Raw genomic sequence first — 14,261 nt, forward strand, 5'->3', positions numbered from 1 at the left:
CCCCCAGCGCTGTTTCATCGCCCCTCATTGGCCATCCAAGCATCCTCTCTACGTCGCTCGCTCCCACGGTCAACTTTCCTTCCATGCCCCCGTTTGCGTTGTAGGGTGAGACCATCTCGATGACTGCAAGCTCGACAAGCAGAAGACGTGGTCCGCCGCGGGGCACCCACGAAACAACTGTCACGGAGAAGGCCCAATCGACTACTCGACAAACAGGCGCTATGCAACCCCTGAATACAGCCAACGAAACGGCCGACACTGACCACATCGATTACGAGAAACAACACGGCGAGCGTGAGAGGCAGGCCTTGTCGCAGGGGCCCGCAACGCTTGCAAGACGCTTGGTTGTCGATACGCTCCCTCAATGGCTTGCAATTGGGGTTATGCTTGGATTGATCTTTGGTGGCTGCTGTTCTAATGTGCGTAGCTTGTTCCGTTGCACCATCATGCTCGGTTGGCCGAGCGCATCAGGCTGATCTTAACGCTGTGTAGGTTTACGCTCTTGAAGCCATTATCAAGTCAGTTTGCAGCTTCCCACTTCCCATTTGCAAACACTAACCTTTGATACCATTAGAGTTGAGCCTTCAAGCGGTATGCTTCTCCACGAAACCACCTCATCACGAACACGATCCATATCTGACATCAATCTTTTATTACCAACCAGGCACGCTCTTGACATTCGTGCAGTTCTTGTTCGTAGCTGTTACTGGGTACATCTCACAACTTGATCGCTCGCGACCACCATTGTTCATTCGGCCAAACAAAGTTCCTCTCCGACGTTGGATGGTGAATATTTTCCTCTTCTTCAGCATCAATGTCTTGAACAACCATGCGTTCAGCTACGACATATCAGTCCCTGTTCACATTATCCTCCGATCTGGCGGGAGTATCACTACTATGGCGGCAGGATCCTTGTACGGCAAGCGATATTCGCGCATACAAATTATTGCCGTGCTCCTGTTGACCGTAGGGGTTATTACCGCGGCCTGGTCAGATTCGCAAACGAAGGTAACAATCAATCCACGGCCAACGAGTGACGTGGCCTGTATTGCAGTTGTTAATCATTTTCTGCCTCCGATAGAACACCACAGAATCGACTAAGGCTAGTGCTGAGGCACGAGAAGCGAAGCCAACATTCGGGACTGGCCTTATCATTCTTTTCGTGGCTCAAATACTGTCTGCAATTATGGGTCTTTACACAGAAGAGACGTATAAGAAGTATGGCCCCCACTGGAAGGAGAACCTCTTCTACTCTCATCTATTATCCCTGCCACTCTTCTTGCCCTTCCTGCCTTCTCTTGTGAGACAGTACGGAAGGCTGGCCAACAGCACTCCCCTCTCACTCACACCGTGGGCGGCTGGCAAGTCCGAACCATCTGTCGACGGAACATCTGTGTATTTGAGCGGAATCCAAGTTCCCAGCCAGCTGGCCTACCTTGCTATCAATGTTCTGACGCAGTACGCATGCATTCGAGGCGTCAACCTTCTGGCGGCAGCCTCGTCCGCCTTGACTGTTACAATTGTCCTCAACATACGGAAGCTGGTTAGTTTGTTGTTGAGCATCTGGTTTTTTGGAAACACCCTTGCCACTGGAACGTTGTTAGGAGCTGTAGTGGTGTTTGGGGCTGGAGGCTTATACTCGCTTGATTCCAAAAAGAAGCCAACGCGAACACAGCCGAAGCAAGACCCGAATTTGAAATAGACAAGCTCAACCAGCTTCAGGTCACATCATGAGCCCCAAGGTCAAACGAATGACATATTATACATGTTGTGGTCGTTCCAAACGTGGCCTGAAATGGTGATGTACTGAGGTGAGTCAGGCTCAAGGGCCAAGCAATCAGTTTTGAGTAGGTACCTAAGGTACCTAGGCTTGGTTCTCTGGAGGCTGGTCCAGTCAAGCCACACACCCGTAAAAGAGTCTATGCTTGCTCTCGCCATTGTTAATGGTTCATCATTCACATCTTCATAACTTCGGCAAAGAATGCAGCTACCGAAAGAGTGACATGGTACTATGCGTTTATGCGAAATCATATATGTATGTAGGATGTATCGGCGGACGCCGCCGCTGGTCAAAGCTCAGATACTACCAGATCGATTTTAGCAATGCCTCAGAGTGGGACGCTCATAGTTAGGCTGCCTGACTCAATCACAGGCTTCTTCAGGTCCACCAGCTTGCCGGCTTTATATCAGGGCTATATACTCCGCGCGCCCATGCAACGGCGTACCTGCTTCTGACTCCAGCTCATACATTTCTCGTAATAAAGTTATTAAACGCTCAAATAGGTCGCTCCTACCAAAAAGTATTTGACGGCGCGAGCTGCGCGCCCTAGCAGGCTTATCAACATGGCTGGTAAGAACTTCTCCTTCCCTGTTCGATCCTCCACGCATCAACGCAATACGAACCCGGTTCCATCACAACTAGTAAGTCCCCTCATCCGTCTCGCTGCCTACGGAGTTCCTCAGCGCAAATTTGACTGACACCTCTTTCAGACGTAATCGTCTCCCTCAAAGACCCCATCGTTGGCCTATCGTCGCCTAAGCGGGGCTCATCTTTCCCCATCCCCGATGTAGAATCTGACGAAGAGGGCCAGGCGGTAGCGCAGGGTGTCGATGGCGATTCAGACACAGAGGAACCTGATGGGGCGGTGAGAGGTGGCGATTCCTCCCACGCGCATTTCGAGGAGAGTTCGGCGAATGGAGATCTGCAGGAAGGCATGCTTCCGCGTGACCTGCCAACGCGCACTACTTACTATGACCCTGTCGCTGAGCGTCAATTGAGTCAAACGGATGCCAAATTGTTCTACCAGAGAAGTCAGATCGGTCAAAAGAGCATTAGCGGCAGCCCCATGGTTACCGGTCATGAGGCTTACGACCACACCAGCCAACCTCCACACATTGATCATAGACTCGGGGAGCCAGCCCTAGGCTCTGTCATGCATTCTGTCGCCAAATTAGAGTACGAAGGTCAGAGCCCTTCTCGAGGCGATGTGTTTTCTGTCCATTCGGGCAAAGCACCGCTACACGATCAGGCACAGATCCTGGATGAGACGCCCCGTCCCACGGCCGGCATTGAAGCCAATGCGGCCCTGGGCGCCTTTTCTGATACTGAACCCCACATCACGTCTGAGCTCAGCTCCATATCGAAGGACATACAAGACATATTGGACATGAGACGGAAATATATCGAACTCTCTCTCCAAGGTCCTGACGATAATCCTAAGGATCAAGATGACTGGGAGATCTACCCTCCACCCCCTGAGCCAGCCTGGGCTCATCAACACGGGACCAGCGCAGGGCTTGCCACGTCCGGCAACAGTGCAGTGAACAGCCTGCACAGCAGTATGGTGCTACCAGCAGCCGCCACGGGTAGTCAAGCGCCTGTATCAGCTGACCCCGAAATCGACCACACCCTCAAACGATCAAGCAGGAAGAGAAAGCCTGGACAGAATGTTGGCGAGGACTTCGTACCAGAAGAGCTGCAGCCAGTTCCTGGCGTCACGGAGATGACCTTCAAACTTGATGACAGCGGTGTCTATCAAGTTTTCGACAACAAGGATGAGGAAGCCAATGGTCGACCTCTGGTACAAGTTCCTACCATCCGTGAGTTCTACATGAATCTCGATCAAATTCTCAGCCTTTCGTCAGACGGCCCAAGCAAAAGCTTTGCATTTCGGCGTCTTCAATACCTAGAAGCCAAGTTCAACCTGTACGCTTTGTTGAACGAGTACCAGGAGACAGCAGACAGCAAGAAGGTGCCGCATCGAGACTTCTACAACGTCCGCAAGGTTGATACTCACGTTCATCACTCTGCCTGTATGAACCAGAAACATCTCTTGCGCTTTATCAAGAGCAAAATGAAGAAGTGTCCGGACGAAGTTGTACTTTATCGCGATGACCGCCATCTCACCTTGGCTGAGGTTTTCGAAAGCATCAACCTCACCGCCTACGATCTCAGCATTGACACCCTCGATATGCATGTAAGTCCTCATGACAGAAGTGGCTGTCTAAAGGATTCCTGCCTGTCCCTTACTAATTGATGCCAGGCACACACCGATTCTTTCCACCGATTTGACAAGTTCAATCTGAAATACAATCCCGTTGGAGAATCGCGGCTTAGAACAATCTTTCTCAAGACTGATAATTTTATCGACGGCCGCTATCTGGCCGAAATCACGAAGGAGGTCATTGCCGATCTTGAGTCAAGCAAGTACCAGATGGTCGAGTGGCGAATCTCCATCTATGGCAGGTCGCTCGATGAATGGGACAAGCTTGCCGCTTGGGTCATCGACAACAAGCTATTCTCGCACAACGTGCGGTGGTTGATTCAGATCCCTCGTCTGTATGACGTGTATAAAGCAACCGGACTCATGGACACCTTTGAACAGGTGGTCAAAAACGTGTTTCAACCTCTGTTTGAAGTTTCCCAGGATCCGTCGAGCCACCCTAAACTCCACATATTTTTGCAGAGGGTGATCGGCTTCGACAGCGTTGACGACGAAAGCAAAGTCGAGCGCCGTTTGTTCAAGAAGTTCCCCGTCCCGAAGGTCTGGGACTCCAAGCAGAACCCGCCTTATAGCTACTGGGTGTATTACATGTGGTCAAACATGGCCTCACTGAACGCACTACGCAAGCGCAGAGGGTTCAATACCTTTGTCCTGCGTCCTCACTGTGGTGAGGCGGGTGACAGTGAGCATCTCGCCGTCGCAGCACTTTGCTGCCACAGCATTAGTCACGGTCTTTTGCTGCGCAAAGTTCCATTGTTGCAGTACATCTATTACCTGGAGCAAATCGGAATCGCCATGTCGCCGCTCAGCAACAACGCTCTCTTCCTGGCATACGAGAGAAACCCTTTCTACCAGTACTTCCGTCGCGGCCTCAACGTCTCCTTATCCACGGATGACCCGCTCCAGTTTGCCTTCACTAAGGAGCCTCTTATGGAGGAGTATGCGGTGGCTGCGCAGATTTACAAGCTCAGCTCCGTAGACATGTGCGAATTGGCCAAGAATTCGGTTAAGCAAAGTGGCTATGAGAAGTCTGTTAAAGAACAGTGGCTCGGTCCAAACTTCCATCTTCCTGGCAAGGCCGGTAATTCGATGGAGAAGACCAATGTTCCCGACCGCCGTGAAGATTTCCGTCACCAAACTCTGCAGCAGGAGCGAGACGTGTAAGTTGCAAGGCCCAAAGGTACGCAAGGGCACGTACTAATCTTGCTTATAGGTTACAGCAATATATCGCCTTCAATACTCGGCATGGCACGGACGCGAGCGGCAAGTCACAAGGGCAGAACACGGCAAAGCCTGCGTCAGTAACGCCACAGTACGTCAACCAGAATGAGCCTGCTGCGCACGAAGGCGCCGTTGTCGCAACTCCGATACGCATGTCGTCGATGACGGAGTCGCCAGGTCTCACAGAGAGCTTCAGTGACGTTCATATTTCGGGTCGAGAACCAATCATTCTGCCTGGTGTGGTAAGCAGAGGAACAAGAAGCGACAGCCTTCGACCAGCAGAAGGATCTTGATTGGGACAGGAGGCGTTGCTGTTTAATGTGTCGTGTTACTGCAGGTCCCGCCAAATTGTACTCGTCTAAGGGAACCTATGGAGGAGCAAGGAAAATTTGTCTTGGTGTGTGTGTGGCTATCGTGTCAGACCGCCATAATTGCCAATCAAAGAAAAAGATACATTTGTTTAGTGCTTTCCCCACTTCATGATGGTAGCAGGTAAATGAACCTGTTCATGTCAAATTGCACTAAGATATACCTACCTATACAAATGGAGCGTTGGAGACGTCATCTGCAAAGTGCTCGCCTATGCGTTCCAGAGAGGGCGGGAAGCACTCGGATTGAATTTAATGCTGTCTAGATGGGTATCCATGTGGCGAAGAAATGGATATTGTCCTGCATAAATACGTGCAAGTGGGTAGGCCCCGCTCGCCGTTCCTACTGAGGTAACTGAATCACATTGTCGGCTTTGGGTACCCTCTTCTCGGCCCCTTTATTACATGTTCATCTTCAGGCCCCAAGTCTAGAACCAATTGGGTGATTCCCGCCAAGCCCGCCTGTCCCGCCTCGTCGGGCGTGTCAACAGCTTGCCAACCACCAGCTCCAGCCTGCCTGCTATACCTGGCTACTGCTTGCCAGACTACACAGGACAGGCTCAAGGTTGGTCGGTGATTCTGTTCTGACAGTAAGTCGTACCTGAACTTCGGTAATCCTATTTCCCCCCCGCTGATGGCCCTTTCGCGTGACGAACAGATTGACGCCATCAACCGAACACAGCCGCGCGGTCTGTGCCTCTTCCAGACACCTTCCTCACCAACCAGAAGACATCCGGCATCAGCGAGCGATTGTCTCTGCGACACTTTCTCCCCCGCACTAAGCAATCGATCGTAATATTATACACACTCTGTGACCGTTTATTCGATGCACGCGTGCTGCTGAGCCAGAGGACATCAAGAGCCATTCGTCGTTGACGCATACTCAATGTAGGACCCCCTTCGGCCTAGTCACTACAGTCTCTCGCATGGCAAGCACGTTCAAGTCATGCGCTGATCAAACAACCACTCTTGTAGGCTGTGTGGACCTGTGGACTGCTTCCTGCTTGAGGCAATGTATACCTACGGCTGTGCTGAGATCGTGCTTCCAGGTTTTGTTGACCGAGTTGTTTCCCAGATCGACCGCCTTAGACTCGAGTCTACTACCTGCGACCACCACGAGCACGCTGCACGAGACCAAAAGTCGCCTATCCGCGAACAGCCGATATCTACCGTGCTTCGTCGCCCGCAGCAAGCACGTCCGCTACCTTCTGCCTCCAAGCCGAGGCCGCGAAGCCCGAGGAGTTGAGGTCATCCCTGTTCGAAGTCTCGAACCGACGCCATGGGTTTCCAAGCAGTCTGCAGGGCTCTATATGACTATGTGCCACAGGCTGATGCCGAGCTAGCCATAACCGAGGGTGATTTGCTATACATCCTGGACAAAAGTTCGGATGACGGATGGTGGAAGGCCAAGAAGAAAGCCAGCACTGACGATGGCGATGAACCGATTGGTTTGGTACCGAACAATTATGTGGAAGAGGCAAGATGGAGATGAGTACGAACCAACCAACTTTGACACGGGCTAACAGTCTGTACAGGCCCAGCCGCAGGCAAAAGCTCGCGCAGTATACGAGTATACTCGTCAAACTGACGAAGAATTATCTTTCCCAGAAGACGCTGCGCTTTCAGTCTACGATGCATCAGATGAGGATTGGATACTTGTAGGCCTCGGCGACGAATATGGCTTCGCGCCCGCCAACTATCTCGAAATGCAGGATGGCGCCACCGAAGCAGCCGCTGTTCCACCTCCGGGACCTCCGTCCTTGCCAGTACGCCCGACGCCGTCCGCAGTGGACGAAGACCATGATTCTGCCGACCGAGCTGCCCCATTTTCTTCTTCCCCCTCGTCTTCTCATGGCAACCCAGCTGCTGCCTTGGCAGGGGTCATGCAAGGACGCTCGGCACCTTCGGCAGCGTCGCCGCTGACAAGGTCGCCTACATCGCCGTCATACCACGCTGCAGACGAAGACGACGGAGATAGGATTCAGTCCCCCGAACTACCTACCAGGCCACGTTCTCAGATCAGTTCTCCTCCGCCGCACGAGTCTGCACGCAGGCAGACCCGCATGTCCGACACAAATACCGCCGAGCCACCGGCGCAATATCTCGCGTCGGGAGGGTTCCATATGTATAACATCAATGAGATGGTATCGGTCATGGGAAAACGCAAGAAGATGCCAACTGTTCTGGGCATTAATCTGGCAACTGGAACCATCCTCATCGCGCCAGAGAGGACGCAAGACGGCCCCACCCAGGAATGGACAGCAGAAAAGATGGTTCACTATTCGCGTGAAACAAAACACGTCTTCTTGGAACTCGTCAAGCCGAGCAAAAGTGTTGATTTCCATGCCGGCGCCAAGGACACGGCTGAAGAGATCGTAAGCGCTCTCGGTGAGCTGGCTGGAGCTGTTCGAGCTCAAGGATTGCGCGAGGAAATATTTGCCGATGCTGCCAAAACTCAGAAGAAGGGGCAGGTTCTATATGACTTTGTTGCACAGGGGGATGACGAGGTTTCGGTATCAGTTGGCGATGAGGTCATCATCCTCGACGATGCTAAAAGCGATGAATGGTGGCAGGTCCGGCGACTCAAGAACGGCAGGGAAGGTGTCGTGCCGAGTAGTTACATCGAGGCGACTGGTATAATCTCGCCAGCAACCAGGGCATCAAACCCGAACGCCGGTCTGTCCACAGTCGAACAGAATCGACTGGAGGAGATTCGATTGACCAAGGAAGCCATGAAAGCTGCCCAACTCGATACACAATCACAGGTAGGGCCTGGTATGCCACTGCCTGAACGCGGCAGTAGTCTTACGGCAAGAGAAAGTGTTAGTAACTCTGGGCAGCGGAGCAAGCGCGAAACAGGACGAGGTGAAGGGAATACACAAAGGAAACCCAGTAAGTCGAACGGGCCACGGCAAGTTATACACGTGTTTGCTGATCAATCGGTAGAACCCGACGCAGCCAAGGTTCGAACTTGGACTGATCGGTCAAAGTCCTTCAGCGTCGACGCGCAATTTCTCGGCCTGAAGGATGGCAAAATCAATCTGCACAAGATGAACGGCGTCAAGATTGCAGTTCCCGTCGCCAAAATGTCACTGGAAGACCTCGAATACGTCGAGGCTGTCACTGGCATCTCATTGGACGAAGATAAGCCACTCTCCAGTGTTAAGAGAAACAGCAAGACTCCCGATTCTCGTAGCACATCCGGCGCAGCCTCAACTGCCAGGTTGGGAGCGGGCGCATCTGTTGAACAGCCACCGCAGAAGCCAGAGTACGACTGGTTTCAATTTTTCCTGTCGTGTGACGTTGCTGTGGGTGTATGCGAACGTTATGCGCAGGCATTTGCCAAAGAATCCATGGATGAGAGTATACTTCCTGACGTTGACGCCTCGGTGCTGCGCAATCTCGGCCTTCGCGAGGGCGACATCCTCAAAGTCATGCGTCATCTGGATACAAGATTTGGCCGGACAGGTTCACGCGGGAAACGCAATAAAGACGGCGCTGGCTCTGATGACGATGGTGGTGAAGGTGGTTTATTCTCGGGTCCTGGCGGGGCTTTGCGCAATAATACCAGGAAGGGCAGGCCTGCACCTGCTGTCCAGACGAGCGACGTGGTAGACGCACAAGCATTCGGTGCCCGAACAGAGAACAAAGCACCGGAGTCTCAAGTTGTGCAGACTCGGGATGGGAACGGCGACCAGTCCAAGGGGGGGTTCGATGATGATGCTTGGGATGTCAGGCCTGGCAAAGCGGCCGAGGAGCCCAAGAAGGTGCAAGCTGAGCCGACGAAGCCAACGCCAGTGCTGACAGGGTCCATGCAAGAGCTCTCTCTCCTTACGGCACCTCTAGAACCAACAAAGCCACTGTCGAGCCAAACATCAGGGACCAGTCCTGCGACACAACCGCCAGCGGTAAGCCCGCAGCCGACTGGGGCCACGCCTGCTTTCTTTGCGCCTGCCAACTTGCCAAACACTCAGCAAGCTCAACAACAGGCTGCGCAGCGTCTGCGTCCTGCTCCTCCTCAGGCCTCGCCGACCCAAGGCTCTCTTGTGCCTCCACCACCAGCCCGCCCATTGTCAGCTCCTCAGTCGGCACAGAACAGCGGATTCGCGCCTCCTGCACTGGCCCCCCAAATGACGGGTCTGAACTATCAGACACGGGTCGCTCCTCCTGGTCAGAGTTTGGATGAGGTAACTCAGGCACGACTTCAACAACAATTTCTTCAACAGCAGCAGATCCAGCAACAGCAGCAGATCCAACAGATGCAGCAGTTTCCAATGCCTACTTACAGCGGTCAGCACCAGCTCGCGTTCCCGAATGCTGGAGTCCAACCGGCGCCTCAGTTCGTGTCGGCTGGAATGACGGGCACGATCCCGCCACAGGCTACCGGCCCCTTTGGCGGCATCAACCGCCAACCCCAATTCTCTCCTATGCAGCCTCAGGCGACAGGCTATGTTGGACCATATCCGCAGGCGCAGCCCTTCAACCCGCAGCCTACGGGTACTATCAACAGTTTCTTGCCACCAGCCTTGGAACCACAACGTACTGGCCTGCCTCCTTTCCAGCCCCAACCAACCGGCTTCACTGGCAATGGTAGTGCGGCACAGATACAGCCTCTTCAGCCTCAACAGACAGGACCTGCCCCTCCTGTGCGATTTGGAGTCACGGGGGAGGCGAAGAGGCTCGCGCTCCAGCCCACAGGTCGACGAGCAAACCTGTCTCAAGCCAGTATGTTAGCCCCCGCTCCCGTCCTCTTCAAAGCAGAAACTGACTGTTCACAGCGCCTAACAACCCATTCGGCTTCTAAAGCAGGTTTTGGTCTAGTCGCCGTTTGTACTCTTTTGGTTTATGTCCCAGCTGGAACGTGTGTCTGACCAACGCACGAACATGAAGACGTCAATCGGTCGTTATGATTGGTACTGATCACAGCCTTAATGTAGATATTCTCTGGTCGCCGAGATGGTCTGAGATATCGCAAATGAGGCCTCGCGTGTCCAATGTGTTTGCTTCGCTCTATTCAATAAAATACGACTGCTAAAAAAAACCATCCACCCAATGTATCCCACCTCTCATGTGACAAGGTCTCCGCGCCAGTCTTGAGAGCAATGTGAATGTTGGGACGCTCTCAACTCAAAAAACATCTAATCATGCCTGAACATGCTTGTTCAGATAGTGACTGCCCCGCTCATACAGCGACTTCACTAGATCGTCCAACCTAGCAACACGTCGTCTACCTGACGTTGGAAACACGCATTCTCTGCTGGAATCATGCTTTCCTCCTCCGTGGTCGCACTGATGCAGGACCTGGTGCGCTGTCCGCGGCGTGCAGTACAGCTTGAGCTTGCTTCTCCTGACCACCCACTGGCCTACTTGGCTGGAACCGCTTGCGTACCGCGCGGATCATCATGACAAACCAGTAAAAGTTGAGTCCGTTCAACGTTAGGTTACTGATAAGATACGCTGCTGCCAGCCACGTCGGAACTGTTGATGAGGTCGTCAAAAATCTCATGGTATCGGACAACGGGATATTGCTGCCCGGCGAGTTACTCGCCCCCTTCAGCAGCTCAAGTCCGGGAAATGTGTTCATTGCTGCCCAAATATCTTGGAAGACCATGACAGACTGATAAGTTCCGTAGACGAGACGGCAGCTGAAGAAGGTGAACAAAAGCACAAGGCCGTTGTAGAGTTGAGGCTTTGTGCCCGTCATGCCAAGTTTGTCGAAGAACCAGTGTATATTGAGGAAGGGCGTCGACAACTCCCACAAGATGAAGACCGGGGCGTAGTAGTTGACGAAGGGACGCTATAGACAGTACTTGGTCAGCTTGCCGCTCGAGAGCAAGGTATCCTGAAGAGAAAGTGGTGGGTGGCGCGACTCACGAAGCCAAAAGAGTAGACGAGTAGGGCACTGACGGCATGGGCAAGAGTGCCAGGACCGAAAACATCCATGTTCAAACTGGTGACAACCAGATCCCATAGAAAGTAGCCGGCAGCCAAAGCCTGGATCATGCCAACGGCGCCAGTGTATCCCCAAATACGAGCCTGCCAGTCCATTTCACGACGTTCGTCGTCGACGAACATGATCCAGAGCGCAAGCCCGTTGATCAACGTACTCTGGAAGAAGGACACGACGTGTGCATCCCAATTCACGCGGCGCTTCCTAGGCAAGCTTCTGTAGCGCTCCCCAACCAGTAAATTGGAGAGCAAAGGCGAAACCGGCCAATAGATGACAGAGTATAGAAGGCCTGCAATAAGGACTTCGTGGATATGGAGAGGCAGTGAGGGCAGCGACAAGTAATCAGCCCAGGGCTGTGCTGCTTTCGAAAGCCATGGCAACGGTTCCAGAGGGAAGGGATCCTTCATCTTGGCAAATCGCGGTGTTGTCGAGCCGTTATGCTTCCTTGCGAGTTGTGGTGGGCGTTGCCTGTAAATGCTGTGCAAGTGACATGCAAGAAAGACTGGGAGATGGCCAGTGAGCGGTGGATATTTCTGGTTTCGCGATCAAGAGCCCATGATCGTAGGTGGCTATCGGTTTATGAATGGATGCTGCGACTTGAGGATTTTGCAGCATTGGCGATGTGAAGTCAGCTGAGGTCCCACGCCTCCTGGCAGGTTTGTCGCCAAACACAGCGTGATCAAGAAGCACCTTGCCTAGGTACCTTGCCTACCCCCTCACAATCAAGTATTGTTGAGCTTCCTGGTGCCTGGACCCTCGTCGCCCCACCTCGGGCGACAGCGCCTCACACCGCATCGCATCATGCTTGTCCAGATGATCCACCCTTGTGGGGTCTGCGGCGTGTCCAGAAACACGAGGCTGCTCCGCCTGATTGGTTGATCAGAGGGGTCTATCAAGCGACCCTCGCTCGACCTGGCCTCTGCTGATCCTCGTGCAACTCCCTCAACAACCCGTCTGAACAAGTTGGTCGAGTTCGGGTTTGGTGATCGCGTTCACTTGGCATGGCTGATCTTCTTCTGGACCTCTTGGACGCTGAGCGTACCGATCCTGAAGCTCACTCCAGTCACGCCAACAACCCTGCAGTCCTCACAACCAAACTCCAATATCTTGATCACTTGGCTGAACAATCCCAAGCATCACTGTTATCTGCAGAGCCACAAAGTTTAGCCCACTCATCACATTCGCTGCTCCTCTCACTTCAAGACATATCGAAAAGATCCCACAAGACAGTGGTTGACTCGGCGAGCCGTCATGCCACTTTGGGAAGAGCGCTCCCAAGGCTTATGAAGGGCACCACACAGCTGCAAAACGCCATCCCGAAGGTCGACTCCGAAGCCCTTCATTTCTCTTCAACGTATAGCAAAGCCAGCGATAACAACAACCTGCTTCGAAGACGCCGCGCCCTTTTACTGCTCGATAATGTTGAACGTCTTGTTGACGTTCTAGAGCTCCCCGCATTGCTTTCCTCGGCCATCACAGCGGTACCGCCGAACTATGCCACAGCTCTTGACTTAAACGGCCATATCAGACGACTGAATCTGCTGCATCCTGATTCTCCTTTGATTGCATCCGTCTACCGCCAGGCGAGCGAAGCGATAGACCGCCTCACAGCGGATCTTGTTGCTACGCTAAAGGCCCCCGGCCTTAAACTAGCCACGGCTTTGCGGACTGTGAGCTGGCTTAGGAGAGTCCTTCCTGATTTTGATGGCGATTCCAGCACCGGACGCGACATCCAGGAGCGAACCTTGTCACTCCTGTTTCTTCGTTGCCGCCTCGCAACCCTAGCAACCACGCTCGACGCGCTGCTTCCACTCCAGGAGTTGGCTAACGAGGAAAAAGCTAGGCAGTCTAGCTCGCGTAACGCTCAGAGTTGGTCTGGCGGCCAGCAAACAGAACGATTCCTCAAACGCTATGTCGAGATATTTCGCGAGCAAAGCTTCAGCATTGTATCGATGTTCAAAAGTATATTCGGTTCACCAGCAGCAACCTTACCGGGCCAGCCTGCGAGTGATCCTCTGCAACCCCTGCCTTCGGTCCTCTCTGCTTTCCCCCTTCAGTTAATCGAAAAGCTGCTTGAGACGCTGCACGAATATCTTCCCGCTGTCAAAGACCAAGCTGCCAGAGACAGCATCCTTACACAAGTACTATACTGTTCTGGTAGCATGGGTCGACTCGGGGGTGATTTCGGCATGCTTCTGCCCGGAATAAGGACCGCAGAATACCGGGTTGCATCAGAAGATGCCGGAAATACCGAGTGGGTTGATGTGGTAAAGAGACATCGATTGCTGGCGGGACGGCTGGACTCAATCATCGGGGACTATAAGGGTACTGCCATGAGAGGCACATGAAGGTCGACAGATACGAAATCCACAATTAGGTCCTGTGGCTCCCATGCTGTTCACATAGCGCGCGTGCGTCTCGGCCGCGCCCTACCGATATTGCAGTGCTCAACTTGTCTCCTTTCCGACATGCATCCCAATGAGAGTATCACACTGCTCGAGCGGAATTCCACTCACGCTTCAGGATGAGCAAGGTTCAGATACCTACGGTGCCTACCTAAGGTACGGTAGGTATGCTAAGGTACCTACCTAGGTACCTGAATGCCTGGTATGGTACAGTCAGTATCTCCTGGGGAAGGATATTCGCTTACCTAATACTGACAGTAGATGAAAGGGAAAGATAGGGAGCGTGGTACCTGGCCCACACGGTACGTACCTA

The 14,261-nt window shown here is 53.1% G+C and overlaps 5 protein-coding genes across 5 annotated transcripts; 4 read left to right on the forward strand and 1 right to left on the reverse strand.

The window, feature by feature from the left end:
- The first annotated feature begins 65 nt into the window (after positions 1–65).
- VDAG_08849 (UDP-N-acetylglucosamine transporter YEA4) lies at positions 66–1,725 on the forward strand. The gene is made up of 5 exons (XM_009651166.1): positions 66–419; positions 493–518; positions 575–591; positions 665–1,008; positions 1,082–1,725. The coding sequence occupies exons 1-5, from the start codon at positions 120–122 to the stop codon at positions 1,700–1,702; spliced, it is 1,308 nt and encodes a 435-aa protein (XP_009649461.1). The 5' UTR covers positions 66–119; the 3' UTR covers positions 1,703–1,725.
- A 618-nt stretch (positions 1,726–2,343) lies between these two features.
- On the forward strand, positions 2,344–5,786 carry VDAG_08850 (AMP deaminase; the record flags this gene model as incomplete). The annotated part of the gene is made up of 4 exons (XM_009651167.1): positions 2,344–2,350; positions 2,491–3,977; positions 4,044–5,164; positions 5,218–5,786. The coding sequence occupies 4 exons, from the start codon at positions 2,344–2,346 to the stop codon at positions 5,516–5,518; spliced, it is 2,916 nt and encodes a 971-aa protein (XP_009649462.1). The 3' UTR covers positions 5,519–5,786.
- Positions 5,787–6,872: 1,086 nt separating this feature from the next.
- On the forward strand, positions 6,873–10,397 carry VDAG_08851 (cytoskeleton assembly control protein SLA1; the record flags this gene model as incomplete). The annotated part of the gene is made up of 4 exons (XM_009651168.1): positions 6,873–7,046; positions 7,129–8,485; positions 8,540–10,318; positions 10,372–10,397. 4 exons carry the CDS (start codon positions 6,873–6,875, stop codon positions 10,395–10,397), a joined length of 3,336 nt encoding a protein of 1,111 aa, XP_009649463.1.
- Positions 10,398–10,511: 114 nt separating this feature from the next.
- VDAG_08852 (DUF887 domain-containing protein) lies at positions 10,512–12,220 on the reverse strand. The gene is made up of 2 exons (XM_009651169.1): positions 11,468–12,220; positions 10,512–11,390 (listed from the first exon to the last, which is right to left on the reverse strand). The coding sequence occupies exons 1-2, from the start codon at positions 11,948–11,950 to the stop codon at positions 10,857–10,859; spliced, it is 1,017 nt and encodes a 338-aa protein (XP_009649464.1). The 5' UTR covers positions 11,951–12,220; the 3' UTR covers positions 10,512–10,856.
- A 298-nt stretch (positions 12,221–12,518) lies between these two features.
- On the forward strand, positions 12,519–13,934 carry VDAG_08853 (uncharacterized protein). Its single transcript, XM_009651170.1, has one exon. The coding sequence runs from the start codon at positions 12,545–12,547 to the stop codon at positions 13,889–13,891; it is 1,347 nt and encodes a 448-aa protein (XP_009649465.1). The 5' UTR covers positions 12,519–12,544; the 3' UTR covers positions 13,892–13,934.
- The last annotated feature ends 327 nt before the right edge of the window (positions 13,935–14,261 follow it).

The sequence above is a fragment of the Verticillium dahliae genome, genomic scaffold, assembly GCF_000150675.1.
Source record: "Verticillium dahliae VdLs.17 supercont1.22 genomic scaffold, whole genome shotgun sequence".
Classification (NCBI taxonomy): domain Eukaryota; kingdom Fungi; phylum Ascomycota; class Sordariomycetes; order Glomerellales; family Plectosphaerellaceae; genus Verticillium; species Verticillium dahliae.